Genomic DNA, 21,667 nt, shown 5'->3' with positions numbered 1-21,667 from the left:
CCCTGGTTAGTACTTGGATGGGAGACCACGAAGAGAATCCAGGGTTGCTAAGCAGAAGCAAGCAATGGCAAACTATATGTTTGTCTCTTGCCTTGAAAACCCTGTGGGTTGCCCATAAGTCAGATGCTATTTGACAGCACTTTCCATCACTGAGCATTTGAGAACTGAATAGTTTTAATATTGCTTAAAAATTCCTTATTTAATTTTTAAAACTTTTGGTACATTTTTAATTGTTCATATTTTTATTTAGTGCTGTTTTATTTGTTGCCCTGAAGACATTCCAAGCAGCAAAGCAGCTAAAATGCTTTAAATAGATAAAAATCAAATGCTTTATTTTTCAACAACTTAGCATGCCTAAATTCTTCTAGTTAAGATGATCTTCTCGTATGCAATTGGTGAGAAATCAAAAAACCATGAAGATTCAAGGGCATGATAAAATCCAATTCAATAAAATAATTCCATTAAAATCACACATTTTAAGTTTAAGATTAATATGAATGCTTGGATAGAAGCAAGAAGGGCATGTTCTTCTACCAATTCTGTAACAGAGTTTTCCCACCAACTCCCAACAGGAAAAGCACAGCTCAACTGAGATAAACATTTCCAAGATGCATTTTCATTTAAATGAAGCCAGACTACACAAATCTGTCAAAATCCTTAGAAATCGTAGTGTTGATACCGAACGAAAGCACTTACCCACTGAGTATATGAATGCGCTCTGTGTTGTATTTCAATGGTGTCAATTCACAACGTAGAACTTGAAGTGCCTCCAGAACCTTACCATCTTCCAGATATTCTAGATACTTTTGCTGCAGCAGCAAAAACTTCATCCTCTGACATGACAGAAAGCAGCAGTCAGGTAGGGGGAAAAGGCTGACTGAAATTTCAGAAAACATCTGAGCCTAAACAAGAGAGTACAGACCATTCTATTTTTTCCCTTTACAAACAGAAATAGGCATGCTTTCATTGATACAGGGATATTCTGAACAGCCTTCTGGTCTCACCAAGACACAATGCTTCAAAAACCAGAAGTCAGCCAAGTGGACATACGAAGCTGAGTTATGTACATAAAAAGATCACTGGACCATCTAGCTCAGTATTGTCTTCTACAATGGAAATGGCAGACTAGAGTATCAAGCAAAGGCTCTTTCCCAACACTTGTCAGATGCCAGGGGTTGATCAGCAACCTTCTGCATGCAAAGCAGGTGTTCTATAAGTGACCCATGACCTCTCCTCCTTTTCTAATTTGAAACATACACTTTTCCAAACACATGACTACATAAAACATGATGGAACCCCAAAGTTACCTTCTCAATCTTCCTCCAATTTCCTCTATGGGGATAATAATTACTAAGCTGGGGATGGAATCCTCTGAATCACATACATCACTTTTAAAAACTCAGCTATTTTAGGTACAATGACAGTACTGAGAATTCATGCTAAACTGGCAGGGCTAGTCCAGAACGACATTTGTATATGTGCAGGGCCTAAGGATTAAATCTACTATATGTAAAAGCATACACTGCAACACAGCAAACATGATTCAGGAACTGGCTGAACTTGAAGTATTATTTTCCCAACTTGGTCTCCAAGGAAAGCAAAGAATACCTGCTCTCTACAATTAGAACTCAATAGCCGATATTAATCTTTCCATTATCGGAAAACTTCCTTATTTTGAACATTAGATCTCTCATCAATAGCTATGACAGATTATTAACATATTTTTGGATACAAGGTAAGGGGGAGAGGAAGGAGAATATTTGGCACTGGTATGGAAAGCTCAAATGGCAGTACTTTTGTTAATATACCACCACCAGTGTACTTGGTGTTTTACAGAATAAGCAAAAGAGACATGCCTCTCTCCCAGGGAGTTTATATATCTAGTTTCAGCAAAAGGAAGACAACAGGGTAAGGGAATGGCAAGACAGAAAAGAGAGGGAAGGGTAACAGGAGAGGGAAAAGAGAGGGAAAGGTAACATTTGCAAATTCATTGGCACATATTTAGCTTTATTTATACTGCTAGAGATGAGTAATGATTTCTGAATATGTTAAAAGTTCATTTCTCTAAAGACTGGAATAAACTATGTGCAAATGCTAAAAAAAATGTGTAAAGAAACAATGGATACTATGTCATGAAGCATTACATGCCTGTGTTAGGCCAGAGTCATAAAAATCAAGAGCAAGATCAGCATAAAGCAAAGCAGAACCGAACTAGAAATCCCATGGTATAATTTGTTAATCCACACTGTTTTTAAAGCGGCTAGTTGCAGCTAATGAGATGGTGATCTCAGTCTCAGCTTCAAGAACCCCCAATACCAGCAAGATTCTAAAGATGCATAAATTTCAGGGAAGATTACTACCACCATGCTTGTTTGGTGGCCTATACACCATTACCATAATTTCCACAACACATGCCATTTGTACATTACAACTAAGTACTGTAGCATGTTAAACTCCAGTGAATTTACTGTGGAATAATACTGTGAACCAAGGTAGAGAATCAGACATTGTGGGCTCTGGCACACAAGAGATATTGTTTCAATAAATTTGTTAAGGTTGGATCCCACAACACCCTCCCATTAACGAAGGACTTTTACTCCAGAGCATAAGAGTCCTCTCTTAGCAGAAGGGAGACTCAGGATCCATCCCCTTGTCTGTAAGGTGTCATATTGTCGCAGTAGCAATGATTTCATCCCCATAACAGAGATAAGGCACCAGCGTGGTGTAGTGGTTAAGAGCAGTGGAGTCTGATCTGGAGAACCGGGTTTAGGGTTGCCAGGTCCCTCTTCGCAACCTGCGGGAGGTTTTTGGGGCGGAGCCTGAGGAAGGCGGGGTTTGGGGAGGGGAGGGACTTCAATGCCATAGTGTCCAATTGCCAAAGCAGCCATTTTTCCCAGGTGAATTGATCTCTATCAGCTGGAGATCACCTGTAATAGCAGGAGATCTCCAGCTACTACCTGGAGGTTGGCAACCCTAACCGGGTTTGATTCCCTACTCCTCCACATGAGCAGTGGAGGCTAATCTGGTGAACCGGATTTGTTTCCCCACTCCTACACACGAAGCCAGCTGGGTGACCTTGTGCTAGTCACAGCTCTCTCAGCCTCACCTACCTCACAGGGTGTCTGTTGTGGGGAGGGGAAGGTGATTGTAAACTGGTTTGATTCTCCTTTAAGTGGTAAAGAAAGTCGGCATATAAAAACCAACTCTTCTTTTTCTTCTTCCTTTGTTTTAGAGAAATAAAGCCTGGGAAAGTACTTTTCATGAGTTGGCTTTCTACCTTGCTATCTCAGATTGAGCTCGTAAGTATTTGCTGAGTGGTCATTTGCGTCTGTGCTGTTATCACTTATTACAATAGCCAAACAGATATTGACAAGTAGTCACATGATTGTGAGAATTAACTTTAGAGAATGATCAGATAAATTTATCTATAAATATACATGGTTGTGAAAAGCAAATCGAATTCCTTTGAAGTCTCAGAATGCAGAGGTTGAAGAATCATTAATATTGGTAAAATGTTGGGATCTTTGGGATTATTTGATAATCCCTAAAAGCAATAGACAAAAGGCTGCAACCTGGTTTGTTTTAAATTTTATAATCAATTTTGATATGTATTAATAATGTTAGGAACTCTAATTATAATAGCCTGCATATCCACATTTTCTGTATGCATAATTATCTTATATCTTTATTATATAATGTCTTGCTTAATTGAAAGAATCTCTTCTTTAAGTAATAAAAAATAAAAAGATTCAGCTGGTGTTTTGGTCAGCTGCCGGTTGCTCGAATAAGAGGGAAAATAGGACTCACGGTTCAAAAGATTATATTGTATTATCAAAAGTTAAAGGTGGTAGTAACTTTTTCTGTTATGATAAAACAAAGAGGGATGTGAAGCTGCTATTGTTTCAGAAGCAGAGCTTCTGGAGGAATTCTCAGTTCAAAATCTCTTTAAGTGTTGTGGGGAATAAGTCTCACGCTACAGTATGACTTTCTCATTTAGGCTGCAGCTATCCCTTTGAATCTGGTTTTTACACTCCAACTCTGGATGACAAAACAGCTAAAATTTCCTAAGATTTTTTTTTTAGTTACTGAATAAGTAGCAGAAAGAAATATCATCTGATTTTATATATATAAACACACACATGGGCATTGTATTATTATTTACTCTGGGTCTTATGCTCAACATTCATCGTTGATGAAAAAATGCTACTTTTCCCCTACTTATTACTATCCAGATTCAACAGTAGCAGCTGATGTTTTGACTTAATAAATTACTATTTTAAATCCCCACCTTTTCCATATAGGATATGAGCAGCATATGTAAAAGGGCACCTTGAAACAAGTGCAGAATGTCTTGGCCTTTCTGATTTCCATAAATCAACAGTTTTTTACACACCTTTGGATGTAGAATATAAGAGGGCAAAAGCATGACTTCCACTTATGATTGTATCCTGTTCTTCCCCCACTACATATTTCTCTAGCTGCACCTCAAAGACTAACAAAACTTCTGGCGGGGTATGAGTTTTCGTGAGCCACAACTCACTTCTTTAGCTGTGACTGACAAAAGCTCATATGCTATCAGGAATTTTGTTAGTCTTTAAGGTGCAGCTAGATTCTTGCTCTTTTCTACTGCTACAGACAGACTAAAACAGCTATCCATTGGGATCTACTTATTTCTCTGACATTGGAAGAATTATTTCAGTCACAAGAACAAAATAAATGTTTAATTTGAGCTAGGACAGCAAAATTTAATATGAGAGTTTTTCAAAGTGACGAAAACTCCACCCCAGAAATGTGAAAAACCTCTGATCAAGGAGTAATCATAGTCAGCTTTCATACCTTTATTATATTTGTAACTTTTCAACAACAACAAAACTGACTCGGAGAGGGGCTTACAGCAATTAAAAACTACTATCCATTAAAAAAGGCCTTGACAAATTATCTGACTTTAGGAGCCAAAATTTTTTAGAAGCCAGACTTATTTTTCACCCTTCAGGATTTTAGATTTTTATGACCATATTTTCTATGCACTGTTACCACAAAACCTAATCCCAAACAGAGGAACTGTAACTCTGTATGACCTGCTTCCTCTATTTCAGTGGTTCTCAACCTGGAGGTCGGGACCCCCAAGGGGGTCGCGAAGTGTTTTATGGGGGGTCGCCGCCACTGTCCTGGGACAGCCCCCATCCCGGGCTGTCCAGGACTAACCCAGATGCCCCCATCCCGGGCTGTCCAGGACTAACCCAGATGCCCTGTAACCCTGATCCGTCCGTGAGGGCAGGGAAGACCCCAAGCAGAGAGGTGAGGAACTGGCCGACCGACAGCCAGAAGGAGCCGGGCTGCAGAGACGCGGCGGCGTGCCGCCACACACCAGCTGTAGCCCCGCTGCCCAGCTGAGAGGCGGGCTGGCCAGTCCTGGGCACGGTCGCACCTGTGCTGGGTGGATGACGCGGCAGGATGTGTGGGAGGCCGAGGAAGCTCCCCTTGCTCGGCCAGTTCAGGTCTCGGAGGAGAAGAGGGCGGTCCCCCTTGAGGCTGCTACAGCCACATTGTTTTTACTTTTAGCTGCGCTCGGGTGGGGCGGGAGCTTCAGTCTGGAATCCAAGTGCGCATGTCTGTAGTGTGGCTTCACTTTTCTGCCCTGAGTCATCAGTTCCGCTCTGCCCTGAGCCATCAGTTCCATTCTGGCAAGGCCAAGGGGGAGAGAGTCAAGGTGCATGCGCAGTTCGGGATTTCCCCCTCGACTGCGCAGGTTCGGTGAGGTGCAGAAGGAGCAGTGACTGGCGGAGGGGAGAAAAAGGCACGAAAAGTCCGAGCGGGATAAGCGGCCCTCGGCTCTTTCCTGGCCCTTCGCTCTCGTGAGGTGATTAAACGGAGCTCCGCTTTGAGGGATAACTGCAGTTCTGTGCACAAGCAGTGTCCCAGTCACAAGAAAGGGGGTTTCCTCACGAGAGCCCCGGCCTGCTTGGAAGAGTTTTTGGGGAGAGAGGGGAGGACAAGGAACGCAGTGCATGCTCGGAGACACTCTTTCCTCCGTGCCAGGAAAGGTTGCCGCGCCACACCCTCACAGCCGCTGCACAACAGGTGGTAGTACCGTTTGCTTGTTTGTTTTAAACTTTAAAATTTAAAGTAATTATATATATGGATACCCTGGACTGCCAAAAAAACAAATGTGTTTTCTTTATCCTATTGAAAATGTCATTTATGCAAATTTATGCAAATTTATGCAAATGTGACGAGGGTCGCAGGTTACCTGGCAATTGTAAAAGGGGGTCGTGACTCGAAAAAGGTTGAGAATCACTGCTCTATTTGGACTACTAGGCAAGACACTCCTCCCCCACAACAATAAACTGGGGATGGGCTTAGCAGGCCTATTTTCTCCACACCTACTGCCCCTTTGTACATCACACCTGATCCAATCACGCCTGTTAATGTCATTTACCTGGTATTGTCATTTACATGCTAATGCCATCGGGTGTCTGAATTCACTCTTCTCTACTTAAGGATAGAGGGACTCACATTCTAACTGTATCTGAAGAAGTGAGCTGTGACTCACGAAAGCTCATACCCTGCCAGAAATTTTTTAAGTCTTTAAGGTGCTACTGGACCTTCGCTCTTTTCTGTTGCTACACAGATTAACACGGCTACCCATCCTAATCTATTTTCTCATGTTTGTTTTTGCAGGGAGGAAATGGGGAGGAACCAGGAGTGCTGCCAATAGCATCCAGGATTCTAGCTACTGAACTGGGCAAGGGAAAAGTTTAAATACATTAGAAATATTACAGTTTAAATTCATTGGATAGAAGACATTTAAAACAAATGGTATAATTAAGTGGTTTAAAATGAAAACTGACATTTATACAAATATTCATAATATTACTGAATTTCATGACTGACATACTGAGATAAAGTCTGCTTTTCTAAGTAAAAGAATAAGCCATGGGTAAAAAAAATGGTGCACTTATTTATTTATTTTTCGTATTTATAGCCCACCCTTATTCCCAGTCCAACCAGGATCTGAGCGAATACTCCTCAAGTATGTGCACAAACCCAAAAAGAATTTTAGAATCATTCTCCTGTCCCTCAGCAGATATAAATTCACTGGAAAAGGTAATAATGCTGGGAAAAGTTGAAGACAGCATGAAAAGAGGAAGACCCAACATGAGATGGATTGCTCTATAAAGAAAGCCGTTTGCAAGACCTGAGCAAGGCTGTTAAAAACTGGATGTTTTGGAGGACACTGATTCACAGCGGTGCCATTAATTGGAAGCAACTTGACAGCACCTAACACACACACCAAGTGCAAAAGGCATGATGGCTACATCATCAGTAGTTATGGACTATTTTTCTGTGTAGCGTAAACACTATTTAGCTACAAGTGATATGCTATAACTGTTCTAGGAACAAATTTATATTCATGGTTGTTTTGGACTGATACAATTCTTAAAGGCTAAATTTGATTTAACAGTTAGAATCAACTCATGTTATCTGGATGGGGGGATTTGTATGGCTACATTCTAAAAACAGCAAAGGCTCCCCAAATCAAATGGCTCATTCCACATGCTCCTCTCCATGACACCTGATTGTTTGTTTTAGTTTAGAGAACTCAAGCAAAACAAGATGATAGTTTTCTTAACATAAACTTCTCTTCTTTGATTAGAAGGGCACTGTCCTTTAAAGAAGGGGTCCACAATGTGGTACCCACAGGCATCATGGTGCCATCAGTTTAAACATCTACGTACTCTACCATTCTACTTTCCACAGCAGCGAATGCCCACAAGAAGCCAACAAACAGGGGCTGATGGCAAAGGCTATCTGCCACCCCACCCATTCAGTTGTCCCCACAGCAACTAATACTCAGTGAAAAAGAGGCAGCATGCCTCTAAAGGCAGTTAAGGAACAGCATTAATGTGAGAAATCAAGTTCTGTTTTAGTGAATACAGTAGCGCCATTCTCAGATAATGTCCAGCTTAGTAGAGTTCAGTTCTTATTGAAAACTGGAGAGGAATATTTACTCCAGAATATCTACCACAGAACTACTAAATTGCCTAATTTATGTATTTTACTGTTTGGAAATATACCCAAAAGCAGAGATCAAAATAGTCAAATTTTCATTTATTGTTTACCTCTTGGACACATCAAGAGGCATGCTCAAGAGCCCAGAAATGCCTATAGCCTCCAAGGATCTATTTTGTATACCACCTGCTTCATAAAGTATAAAATGCATGCATCATTCACGTATTGAAATCATTTTTCTGATAAAATGACAACTTTCTTCCAAATGGTTAAATGTGTAAAACAGATCATAAAAGAGCTACAGCTTTTAAATTGAGAGCAATTTTTACAGACGGTTCGAAATGGTAGAATTGTGTTAAAGGGAAGTACAGGTTGGGAAAGAAAACAAGAATTTAAAAGCCATACATACAAGCTGTTTGACAAGGCACAACTATTTAGTCCCAATGGAGGTAATAATGCTTTAAAAATTCAGGGTTAAGATCCCAAATGTATAATGAGATCATTTTTAGCTTGCCTAGGTAACCTCTGCCAGCATGTGTACAGGGAGACACCACATGATTGCCAGGTAAGAAAATTGCTCAGTGCAGACTTAACATTTATTTATTATTTAATTCATTCATACCCCGCCTTTCTCCCCAATCAGGATCCAAAACAGCTTACATCATTTTCCTCTCCTTTATTTTATGTTCACACCACTTGGGCTCACTCCTTAACCACAGCTTAGATATTCAGACATAATACCTAATGAAGTTTCAGTAAACAACAGCTATGATTTACTGCCTACATAGAGCCTCAGTGTACAAACTATTTTAAAATTAAACTACTTGACTATCTAGGAATATTACTTTAATACTGAGCTACTTATGGAGCAATAATTTTCTTCTCCCCCTCTATCAATATCATGTCTAAAAAGCTCTACTATAGCTCAAATGATGACCAACATTTTGACCTGGGATAACCCCTTATGCACTTCAAACTTAGAATGATACTAATCATTTAGCCTACAAGCCTTGAGCAACGTCACACTAGATACAACGCAAACAGCGCAGTCCCGACTTCTGAGGACGGAAGTCCTCAGGAGGCCAGAAAGGGGCTACGCCGGCGTTGGGCCCTCCATGCCGGTGCTTGGGCTACTTATGCCGCCATGAGTGGCCCCAATGCCAGCGTGGAGGCCGAACGCCCGTCTCCTGGCACTGCCGCCACGGATTCCAGCTGGGCCTTCCGCTGGCGTCCCACCGGTGTAAAGGCCCGCACCAGCATTCTGGGGGTGTTCCGGCATCCGGGGGGCGTTCTCAGGAGTGGGGCTGCCTGTAGGCAGCCTCCTGTCCCCTTTCACCCCGTTACACCAGTGGGATGAACAGTGTTGCTGTGCCTGCTTTTTAGCAGGTGCAGCCTCAGTTTTCAATGGGGCAAAAAGTCCCATTTAACAAAGAAAAAGCCTTTTAAAGGTTTTTTTTTAGATTTTGGCAACCGCAAAACTGGTTAGGAGGCGCTGCAGCGATGCCTCCTCCCCACCATCACTGGCCACCGACAGCTCAAGAATGGGATGAAAATAATTTTAATAAACAACCAGTTACCACACTTGAGGTCCTTTAAACACATTTACATGAGCAAAAAAATTGGCTACAACCAATGTACTTCCAAAATCCACACCTGCCAAGAGTTTCTTAACCTTATCTGATGTTAACAACTCCTCATTATCACAAATCCCTAATACTGTAAAAGGTACCACATTACAATAAGCAATGCTCCAAATTTCCTATCTGTCCAGAAGAACAGTCGCAAAGTCTATCAGAGTATGAGGTTCTCTGCATTCAACCCCCTTAGACTACTTGTATGATGGTGGTAAAACCAATGCTAAAACAAGTTAAATGTAAACAAAAAAACCCCAAAGCAGTTGTGATGGCTAGGTGTTTTCTCAGTTTCCCACCCACCCTGTCACACCTTCCAGTATAGCAGTGACTGAGTTGTGAATGGTCAGTAAGGCAATCTTAATATATATTGTGCTGGATTGCATGCTGTTATTATAGAGCCGTGTTGGCGAACCTATGGCACGCGTGCCGACTCTGGCACGCGGAGCCCTCTCTGTGGGCACGCGCAGGGGCCAGAGCCAGCCGGCAGAGCTGCCCCCCCCGTCCGGCGCCCCCCCACCCCGGCCATTCACTCACTCCGCTGCGCAGGCAGGCAGGAGGAGGGACCCGACCGCTGCGCCGGCGCTACAGGAGAGGAAGGGACCGCTACGGAGCCGCCGCCGCCGCCCTTGCGCACAGGGGACCTCTCCGGCGCGCCCTGCGCCTCTCCATCCAGAGCGGCCCCGGGGGAGCGGCCGGGCAGCCCCGCTCGTCTTCTGCCGCTGCCGTCGGGCTGCTGGGGCCTCTGGGCTGCCAGCGTCCCCACGCCACACTCGCCGCCTCCTCGTCCCGGGCGGGCGGGGGGAGGAGCGTCTAAAAGCCCAGGGTGGGCTGAGAAAACGAGGGCGGGAGGGAGGGTTTTTCTGCCCCTCCGTCTGCGACCCCCAAGCGTGGGAGGGCGTGTTGAGGGGTGCCCCTGCTGGCGCTGGCTGCAGGGTGCTCCTGGGGGGGGGTTCTGGCCGCCTGCGGGGCCCCCCCTCTGTGGAGACGCGGGCTGGGGGGCCTGGGGGGGCGGCGGCGCCGCAGAGGGGGGTCTACCCCTGCCCCGCCGAGAGGAGTGCCCGGGAGAGGCGGGTGGGAGGGGCAAAGGATCAGCCGGAAGCAGTGGGGGGGGTGGGGACACCTTTGGGCCCGAGGGCTGCCCCTTCCCCCCCCATCCCCAAAGGCGCAGCTTGGGACCCTCGGGGGGGAGGGAGGGGCCCTTCTGCTCCATCCCGCTTTACTTTTGTCCCCGACACCCGTGACTCACTCCGGGCCCCTCGCGCGCCTCGCACTGAGGCCGCAACTGTCTATCCCGGGCTCATTTCCCGCCCCCCCTTCCCTTCCTTTGCATAAGGGGGCCCACCTTCTCTGGAGAGAGGAGCCTTCCAGCCCATCTGCTTCCCCCCCTCCAGGGGATTCCATTGCAGGGTTTCTCTGGGGCTTCTTCTTGGACATTTATGCATGGGGGGGGGTTTCGCCCTTGGAAGAAGAAGCTCCTCGTTTCTTTCTGGGCGAAAACGAACGGGAGGTTTTGCCTTGGATTTGCCGCTCTCAAGGTGCGCATTTTTCCCCATCTGAATTCTCAAAACTGCAGGGGGGCTTATTGTTGAGTTCTGAGAATTTGGCTGGGGCAAATGTGCATTTGGAGAGCAGAGTTTTGAGAATTCAGATGGAGAAAATGTGCATCTAGAAAGCGGCAAATCCCAAGGCAAAACCTCCCATGCATAAATGGCCTTTCTTTTTCTTCTCGCCCTCTCTCTTGCTCCCTCTCCACCCCCCTCCACGGCTCTAACCAAGCTGCTGGCAATTTTGCATTGTCCCCTGCATCCCTTCTTTGCAACACCCCTCCCCACCTTCCCACTGGGATAGAGGGGCTCGGGGTCTCCGCTCCTGCTTGTATCTGAGGAAGGGACCTCTGGCTCTCCAAAGAGAGAGGCTCTTTCTTGCCTGGGAGGTTTTGCCTTGGATTTGCCGCTCTCTAGGTGCACATTTCCCCCGTCTGAATTCTCAAAACTGCATGGAAGCGTATAGTTGACTTTTGAGAATTTGGATGGGGGAAATGTGCATCTAGAGAGCGGCAAATCCAAGCCAAAACCTCCCATGCATAAATGGCTAGATCTCTCTCCCACCCCACGCAAATCTTTTTGGTCTCTAAGGTGCTGCAGGACTTGAACCAAACTATGCATGACTCCAAATGTGCGGGAATGCCTAAACAAAACCTCAGTATTCAGGTTAAATTGCCGCATTGGCACCCGGCGATAAATAAGTGGGTTTTGGGTTGCAGTTTGGGCACTCGGTCTCTAAAAGGTTCACCATCACTGTTATAGAGGAAGCCTGGGGAGGTAGAGTAGGAATCCGGCTAAGGCTTTCCCCCCTCTCCTGGAGTGATTCACACCAACACCTTATTTTAACAACACAAAAAGATAAGTTTATTGTCTCTTCTTTAGAAGGGCTTAATGCTTAGTGGTTTGGTGGATAAGACAAGGAATGTAAGAAGTCAGCAAGAGACATTAGAGTTCTGCTATTTTACACACACATGGACAGAGAAAGAGAGAATGATTTCATTTCCTCCTTAAACCCCAGCCTATTGAAATAGGGTTGGTTGTCTCTTCAGATATTTTCCTCAATCCCCGCACAAGTCCCTAACCTACTATTTCCTTAGAGTAACACAGGATACCTATTCCTACCCCTTTATCAGCCCCTGAGCCCTATGTACATATAACTATAGATGCCCAAGTTCTTTTCCTTCACTGGGTGAAGCCTAACTATCTAACTAATCTCCTGGTAGTTTTTCTTTCTCTGTTTCTTCCCCAAGCCTTATCTGGGGCAGTGACAGACTTTCCTTGCACTTAACTCTCCTCCTATCCCATGTTCCACAGCCTTTCACTGGCTGATGCCAGTGATGCTTAATATCTGCCTACTCCCCCTATAGGCAAGGATTTGCTGGAATGCCTGGAGGGCGGAAAATAATCCTTTTTATCACACTTTGTAGAAATGGTGGTTTAAAATGGTGATTTCAGAAAGAAAGCCCATCCTCTGAAGCCAAACCTCCATTACCAAAAGCTGTACTTGCAAATGCACAAGTATGTGCACATGAAGGTCTGAGCAACGAAATATACTAATTACAGTTACTGCTCCAAGCAGGGGTTAACTGCTTAACACAGAGTGAAATGTTAACTGCTTAACAAAGAGTGTTGTTTCTATCTACCCCATCATCATAGAGATCCATTTTAATGAAGGGAAACTTGGTGTTACAATGTTATATTCCACCTCAGGATCAGTGATATTGTTCTTTCTGGCTCTCAACACAACTGATGGAAGGACAACCAGTTGCAAGTATTCTCCTTGCAAGATGTGGATTCACCTCTCTTGCTATCCCTTAATTACATCCATCAGCATAAGGAGCAAAAAAACTATGAAGAAATAAGGGGATACTCCTTTGGGAATTCCGACACTCTTACAATACGCCATAGCAACTAGCAGGAAGAGCTTGTGCCTTTTTTTATTGAGGCCTTCAACAAAGACTTTCACAGCTACAGAATCGCCTTGTTCACATGCTACAATGAACACACATAGAACCTGCATGTACGTGCATACACCTGTTTGTATGAAAGAACCAATATGTGATCACTTTACAAATGAAACCAGGGATGAGAACCTGGATAAATGTGCAGTTTCAATCACGTTCAGCTATACATGCATTGAGTGTAACATGAGAATTAATGAATAAATGCTTTTAAAAAATACACTGTACGCAGATTGTACATGAGTTCACTGTACCTTGTCAACAGCCCCAGAGTAGTAGGAAAACAACTAAAAAGCAGGTGGTCAAAGTTAGACACAAAGCATTACTGGAACATAAACTGAGTTTAAATCTTGTTCCCGGCACCCTTCAAACATTCTGTGCTTCTGAGATAACCTGGTAATATGCACAGGAGCTGCTCAATATAAATGTTTGAGCGTTTCTGTATAAAATAATCTACAATATCTGCCAAATTAATTTTCCAGTTGTCAAGTATGAAAACATTACATCGAAAAGATGAATGTTAGGTTGAAAATTGTTACTGACAGCTTCTCCTCATAGTATATTGACAGGAATGAAAGATTAGCTTGTATTGCAGCCCCAGTGAATTGTCATGGATCCAAATGATCTCAATAAAAGTCTCCCACGAGGCATGGACTCTTCTCAGCCATTAGTTTCTACACTGCAAGACCACGGATAGTTGTGATAAACAATGCAATCCTATGTAGAATTACTCCATCCTAAACCAACTGAAATAAATTACTGGGTTAGCTCCAACCATCCTCCAAGGAGGCTTCTTTGAACCTAAGGAAGCTTCCTTCAATTTAAGTGACTCTTCCTGCAGCAGAAGAGCCACTTAGTTGGCAAAAGGCTCGCTGGAGGAGAACTTCAGACTTTGCTCAGGAGAGGAGGAGGCTAGGAGTAGGATCCACCCGATTATTATGATTTATCTATCATGGCATTCTTCAATTTGCAGCTACAATTCAGTTATGTATTATGATATCCTGCAATAACCAGCCAAATGAAAACAGGAAATTAACATTATAGCTCTTTCCATTGATCTTACCTATCAACGCAATAGGTGTAATTGGAACTTTATGGGTGACTATTTGCCAAATGGACTCATCATGTCCATCCTAGCAAGGGAATTCTGGCCAGAGGGAACCACATCACTCAAAGGATACAGATTCCTCAACTGACTACAGTCCTATCCCCAGCCTTGCTATTTAGTAGTTTTGCTGGACATCTAGTAACAAATGAACATCTAGCAGCTGCAGGTACATGCAATTTATCAATTTTATGGCCTCAGGGAACTATATGCAACATGGAATTCCACCCTCAAATCCTATAGCTCTCTGAATCCAGCCATGACTGGAAATGCAGTCAAAGCAATATACCTCTGGACACCAGTTTCTGAGGATATACAATAGAGGAGGGCTGCTGCTTTCATGCCTTGCTTGTAGGCTGCCCAGAGGAATCCATCTAAGTGGCTGCTGGAAACAGGATACTGGATTGGATGGACCCTAAGTCCAATCTTGCAGAGGTTTTCTATGAAACCAGATGATTACAAGCCAACTTAAACTGAATCTGCACAAGACTACTGATTTACAAATTTCAGATACATGGTAGAGAAGAGGCGAAAGACGGGCAATGCAATCAGCTTTTCTTAGTCACCTATGTTCACAGGCTATAGGTGGTTTTGGATCATCAATGTGTGGTATACTTAAGAGTCTGATTATTTAAGATTTAGAGTCCACCTCATCACTGAGGTCTTCAACAACTGCATGTGCTCTGCTTACAGTTCTTTTCAACAGTGTGAAGTAGACTCTAGTGACTTCTGGCATAATTCAAGGGGCAGTTTTCAACAATTAATGCTGCAAAACCCACATATAGATAATGGAGAGCAAACCTCATTGAGATTAGTGGGAATTGATGCCAAGTAAACTGGCAAAGGATCAAGCTAATCAATCTTACATTGCCTGAGCCCAACATACTTCTTCTTTCTATAATCACCCCAGAAATCAACTGAGGACAACCTCTTAACAGTATCTTTTTGATCTCCCAACTGTGAAACTGCCTTCCCTTGAAAAAGATAAGCCACAGCCTAGCCTACGCATCTTATGAAAGTATTATGAATTCTTTTAATCTGAGCTACTCTGACCATAAGGAGGCAAGGGTATTATTTATTATGGTATATTTATTTATACCTTGCTTTTCTCCCCAACAGGGGAGCAGCTTACAACATCATTCTCCCCTTCTGTTTTTATTTTTTAAGAGTATAATGCCACATGTGTTTAAGTTACAAAAGATGTAGGGCAAATAAAAGTGTATTGTGGCGGCCAAAATCTATTCTATCAAGAACGATTCCTCTCAAATGCCTTTGTACATGCGGCAAACTTGTTTCAGTAACAAGGGAAGTATGTTGCAGCACCTTAACTTGTAGCCTGCTTTCTTGAAATATCTAGAACCCATAAAGGCATCAACTGGGATTCTAATAGAGTAAATGCTTTTCTAAATGTAACATTTGTAGAATACATACAGTGAGTTCAAATCATTATAAAATCAACATATAATATTATGGAACCAATTTAATACCATCTCCATACATGTTATCTTCCCTGGGTTTAATGCTTTTGGGAAGCAGGGTTTTTTTCCCCTGCTTCCCCAAAGCATTATGGTGTATTAGTGCACATCCTGGTGTTTCCCCAGCTTTTCTATGATGTTCTCAAACCTGGTTTGATCCAAAGTTCCAGGAAAGATTGCGGTAAAGCCTAGATGGCTACTGTGTGGGTGGGAAATTTCAGACTTCCCTACCCATACAGCAGCTGTTTTCCCTAACCCTGTCCCCACAGTGGCAATTTCCTCCCCCTGCCTCAAGGGCTTTTTAATATACCAATATGTGTACAGGGGTTCCCGAATTCCCAGCTTTCATATCTCTGCAACAGACAAGGCTAGAGATTTACTTTTATTTTAATGAAAGCTGGGAATTCAGAGAACCCAGTAAAATATTGGTATATTGTTATAGGTATATTCCAGTGCTGATCTGTAAAAGGGGGAAAAAAGATTGCAAAAGCCCTAGTGGCTGGGGAAGGGTGTCCACTGCTAGGGAACTGGGGCAGGGAAACAGTGGGGAAACCTGCCCTGTGGAAGCCCCACAGCGGCTGTGCTTTATCAACAGCTGCACCAGCAATGGGAAAACCACACAAGCCCATCCCCCACATGGAAACCACTTAAGACTTCTAGTATTTTTACAGTTCAGTCTTAAACTTTTCAGTTCCTTTTCTTAATATCTGCTGCTACATGCTCCAGAAAAGTCTCAGAAATCAATTTTTTCCATGGTGGAAGGTTATCTAAGGACAGCCTGCTATACAACAAGTTTCAAGTGTCTCCAATTCTTGTTAGCTAACATTTTAAGCAATCAGTTTAGGATATGAAGGTGGACTTATTTCCAATGGCAATATTGCTGTGTCTAGAAATATAGCAAGGACACATCTAGCCCACACCAATCAACAGTTTGTTTAGAATTGCCTCCAAGGTTTCCAGATTATACCCTTAGATCTCAGCTCCAGATATATAGATTTCACTCTCACAAATATTAAGGATGGGAAATACTCCCTACATCTCAGCTCCAGATGTATAGATTTCACTCTCACAAATATTAAGGATGGGAAATACTTCCTACTACAATTTGTGTGTCTTTTGAATTTCTCCACATAATTCATTTCACTTTTATAAGATGAACACAAAATCAAGAGTAAGGGGCTTTAAAATCTATTTTAAACAGTTTTGATTAAAGGACAATACTACCCTTGCACAACTTACCTTAATTCATTTTCCAAAACTGGCCTTTATGTTGTTTTTAGTATTCAGCTATGTAGGCTCCTTGTTCTTTTCCTCTTACAAATTAAACACTCAAGTAGAATGCCAATCCATACTGAACTAGTTTATGACCACTTTTACAAAAATTAAATAGAAATGGCATTAAAAAATGTTGGCGTATCAGTTTTAAAATATTAACAGCTGAATTGTAATACCTCAGAAACACACATGTATTTTATTCCTGCACTTTTAAATTATTTGTATACTATCCAAGATGTAAGGTAGTGATTAGTGTCATGCTATCAGCTGTCTACTTGTATGAGTTTGCTAAGAAGGTAAAAAAATTACTTGTTTTGAGAGGAAAGGTTTTTGACATGGTCAGACTTTGACCTGGTTAAAGGAACAAAACATAACTACTTTCAGGCAGCCACTGAAGTTTAACGTGGCATCTGTTTTTCCAGACTTCCTGCCTGGTGGGGGAGGGAAGAAAGAACAGGAAAGTATCCTTTTGACAACATAGGAATCAACCAGAAGAAAACTAAGCAGACACCAGCTGATACCTGTTTTTACAATCACTAGCAACAGTACTACTATATTTTCCACTTGAAAAGAAGGAAGTGTCACCACTGTAAAAACAGTCCGCTGGATGTAGGAAAAGAATTACTGTACTGAAGAAAATAGTGACATGAAGTACTTCATGCCCTTTCTACTTCCGTACCATAGAAATTAAGACCTTTAAACTAGTACATCAACAAACCCAATCAATAGAGGGAGTGAGGAGAAAGCAGTTACAACATGCAGAGCTGAGATGTAGGATTTAAAATGAAAAGATCACAAGACCAGTCTGTTTAAATCAAACAGAATACCAAAATAAAGCCCTAAATTCTAGATGGCAATACAAATGCAGAACAAAAAGCAGTAGTATTGTTTGCTTGAAGATACTGCATGTCAATGAAATTTTATTCATATATGGCATACTTTCACAGTGAATACATCCCAAGAAAACACAAACAGATGTCACATTCCAGAACTCATTAAAGAAAACTTCTAGAATTAACCCCAAAGTTGTTCACATTTCTGAACTACAAGTTACGCACACAAAAAATGGTCTCTCTGCAGCAGTGTGATCTCCAGAACTGTGGCTGATCATATGCAAAGTCTCCATCTCCCTCCCTCCTCCAATGCAGCCCAAAATGCTCCCTTAAATGCTGCTCCTGGGGGACAAAGGACCTCCAGGAACAGCATCGTGGTGGTGGTGGTGGGGGGTCAGATGTCTATTGCGGGAGAGCAGTAATCATCAGTGGAACTTAACTCATAGTACTAAGCAATATTACTAATAATCAGGAAAAAGCAGCTAGAGCATATAGAGGAGGTGACATGTATATTATCACAATTCCAACCAAGAACAAAAAAGTGTTACTATAATAATTTTAGCCTGAATCTGAAACTGTTCAAGAATGTGTCTTACCACAATTGCATGTGGAGAGTGCACTAAAGGCTTGAGTTCATTCAGGTCGTTCTCAGCCTACAAGAAGCAGTTTTTTAAAAGAGAGAGAAAAAGGTAAGCCAAGAATCGTGAAATACAATATATACAAGTCTGGAGCCCAATCCTATGCATGTTTACTCAGAAGCAAGTCCCAAAGAGTGAGGCTTATTCTCTAGTAAGTGTGCATAAATCACAGTCTTAGCTGTAGTTAGAGGCCTCATTACCTTATCCCACTCTCCTTCCATGACATGATTGCGGAACTTGGTAGCAGAAGGATGCTCTAAACGACACCCTGATTCTTGCATTAGAAGATCAACAGTCTGGCTGCAAGAGACAAAGTATTTTTTAAAAAGGCATAGCTGACATATTCTTACCTACAGTCCAAAATATTCAGGGGGGAAAGCTGTTTCACCCAGATGTTATAGTAATATATAACACTGGAATATGAACATGTCTCAACCTGTACTCTCAGAATTATGTATGGATTATTAACATCCCAAAATACCCACAAATGGCATTTTTTTCTGATTAAAATAAGAAAAACAGGGCTTAAAAAACAACAAAGCTAACATCAAATCTAACTTTAAGAATTAGTTGAAGGACTGATCTGTACACTTTTCATGAATTTATCTCTGCCTATTTCATGTCAGTTGAATATCAGATGGCTTATTTTATTAAGTACCCAATCTGTAAACCTGCAACCCTCCCCCACCACTTTTAAAACTAAAAATAGCACATTTACTATGGTGTAGACTATGAACAGTCACGAGTTGTCGCCTGCTGCTGTAAACTTGCCTTATGTCTGTGTTGTGCTCATTTTGTGTACTAAGTTAATTAAAACCAATCCATTCCTACAGTGACACCAGCTTTCACAATGTACAGAAAGCCTTAGTTTTCCAAGGACACATATAAGAAAGAGAGACTTTTCATGAAGTTTCAGTAAGCAACTAGGTACCATTATATTGTACTTTTCAAGTTGGATTAACAAAACAAACTCCAATTGCTTATGTCCTGTATTTGTTTTTTACCCTCCCCCACCCCAGCTGCATGCCTATTACTCAGCTCAAAAGTACTGCAGTGCTGCAAGCTACAGAAGAGTCAACACATTTGACATTATTGTTTTAAAGTACACAGAGTATACTGAAAGGCTCTGTTAAACCGAGCTGTATCCAAACTACACTTTAATAATCATGCCCATCCAATCAACTAGCCTCTCAGATACTTCCCAATGAAACCTGTCTATACATGTTCATTTTCTTCTGTGGATTAAATATGTTTGTCAGAATCACATAAACAAACATCTCCATACTTCATTGCGTTCATAATATGTCATGAGTACCATCTTTGCAGCAATTCATTTTTACGATCTGTTGGGCTCCCATACCGTCATGGATGACCGAAGATCTACCTGTTCTCTTAGTAGGAAGTTAAAACTGGACTAGGCCAGAAAAATAGGCCCTTGGTTTCATGGCCTCCATCGTTTGTTAGATCTACCTCCTCTCCCACATTTCCCCCTTCCTTATTAAACCGCGACAGGGTAATTGTGTGGCAGAAAGTGCCTTCCCGGAAAGAAATATGGACCAACACACACAAAGTGCTGGCTTTTTCCCCTTGGGCATACAATATGTCCTAAAATAAACAAGTCTGCCAGGGCTATTATTCCCATCAGCACAAACCTAGATCCACTCAGTATTCACATCCCCCACAAAAAGATTTTTATCCACTTCAGCTGCAATAACAGGCAAGGCATTAATAACGTTGTCATCAACCCCCCCCCGGGCCCCCAATCATCAGGGCTCCCCCCACCCCAACCCGTTTTCACTGGTAGACCCGAAGAAAACAGAATTTACTGTGGGCAGAAAAACAAAAACAGGAAGGGAAGAGGGCCTCGTCGTGAGTCATCGCGACCGTCCACCGATACGTTCTGGGAAGATTTAACCCCAAATGTTGTTGTTGTTGTTGTTTGGGGGGGGGGAGAGGGAGAGACCTGTCTTCGGCGCGGCCCACTTACTTGAGGCCCAGCCCGTGAAGGTGCTGCCCGATGAGCCGGATCACGTCCTCATCGGACTGCGAGAGACGCTTCTTCTTCTTCAGGGCGCTGCCGCCGACCCCGCCGCCGCCGCCTCCCCCCATCTCGGCCACGGACCCCCCGGGGGCCGCCACCCCGTTGTTGACACTCGGCCCGCCGCCGCCGCCGTCGTTGTTGGCCAAAGGCAGCAGCCCGTTGGCGTGAGCCAGCTGCTCCCCGCCGGTCGAGCCCGACGAGGCCTCGCCGTTTTGGGCGCTGAGGCAGCCCAGCTCGGGACCCGGCGGCGGCGGCGGCTGTTGCTGCCCCCCTCCTGCCCCGTTGGCCTGCATGGCGCTGCTGGTGCCGCCGGCGCTCCCGCTGGCTCTGAGGGGGCTGGCAGCAGGGGGGGCGAGCCCGGCGGAGAGCGAGAGGGACGGGGACGAGGTGAGGCCTGCTCTGCCCGCAGAAGCCCCGGGCTCTCCTGCTCCCTCCGCCGCCGCCGCCGCCGGGGAGGCCCGCGCCTTCTTCCGCGGTGGCGGGGAGGCTCCGCCGGTGTCCGAGTCGGAGGAGGAGGAAGCGGAGGCCAGAGTTTCCTCGCCGAGAGCGGCCGTGGTGGGAAGCCGGGGGGGGGGAGCAAGGAAGGGGAGGCGGGGGGTAGGGTGGGATGGGGGGGAGGTGACGGGGGGGTAAAGGAGCGGGGGGCCCTGTCCCTCTCTCCGGGGTCCCTCAGGAGGCGGCAGCCGCCGGCTCTAGGGTCCCTCCAGCTGACGCGACCCGGAGCCCCCCCTCCCCGCCTGGCAGCCCCAGGCACCCGGCCCGCTCCTCTCCACTATCCGCTGGGTTTGTGGCTTCTCTGCCTAGCTGCAGCCTAATGGAGTCCGGGCCGGGACGTCACAGGAAATTCCTTTACTGCCCCCTACACTCACTTCCGCTGCCGCCTGGGGTAGACTGTGGGGTGTGGAGGCTATAGGGGCAGCCTGGGGCCAGTGGCGGGAGGGTCTCTGGCCAGTCTCTGCAGCACCCCCAGCCGGGCGGGCAGACGCTTTGACGGGGGCTTTTGTCATAACACCTGTCTGTGTGTGTGTGCAGCGGCGCTCATTGTTAGTCCACCTTGCTGATCTCATGTGCCCATATAGGGAGAGCCCACAGGCGTGCATTTATTTCTGTCTCGCTCTCGTTTGTACTGGATCTTAAAAGCTATACAT

General features: G+C 44.1%; 1 protein-coding gene across 2 annotated transcripts in view; it reads right to left on the bottom strand.

The window, feature by feature from the left end:
- The window catches only part of WDR26 (WD repeat domain 26), a 36,508-nt gene extending 15,420 nt beyond the window's left edge, over positions 1 to 21,088 (bottom strand). The window contains exons 1-4 of one of the 2 annotated variants that reach the window (XM_056852739.1): positions 20,466 to 21,088; positions 18,679 to 18,778; positions 18,437 to 18,493; positions 697 to 833 (exon numbers count right to left, since the gene is read on the bottom strand). In XM_056852739.1, coding sequence (XP_056708717.1) covers positions 697 to 833; positions 18,437 to 18,493; positions 18,679 to 18,778; positions 20,466 to 20,812 — 641 coding nt within the window. In that variant the 5' untranslated portion in view covers positions 20,813 to 21,088. The remainder of the gene's footprint in view (positions 1 to 696; positions 834 to 18,436; positions 18,494 to 18,678; positions 18,779 to 20,465) is intronic. The other variant, XM_056852737.1, reaches the window with a different exon arrangement.
- Between the last annotated feature and the right edge of the window lie 579 nt (positions 21,089 to 21,667).

The sequence above is a fragment of the Euleptes europaea genome, chromosome 7 (genome assembly GCF_029931775.1).
Source record: "Euleptes europaea isolate rEulEur1 chromosome 7, rEulEur1.hap1, whole genome shotgun sequence".
NCBI lineage: Eukaryota > Metazoa > Chordata > Lepidosauria > Squamata > Sphaerodactylidae > Euleptes > Euleptes europaea.
Note: the sequence above shows the minus strand (reverse complement) of the source record. Positions and strands in the feature narration are given on the sequence as shown.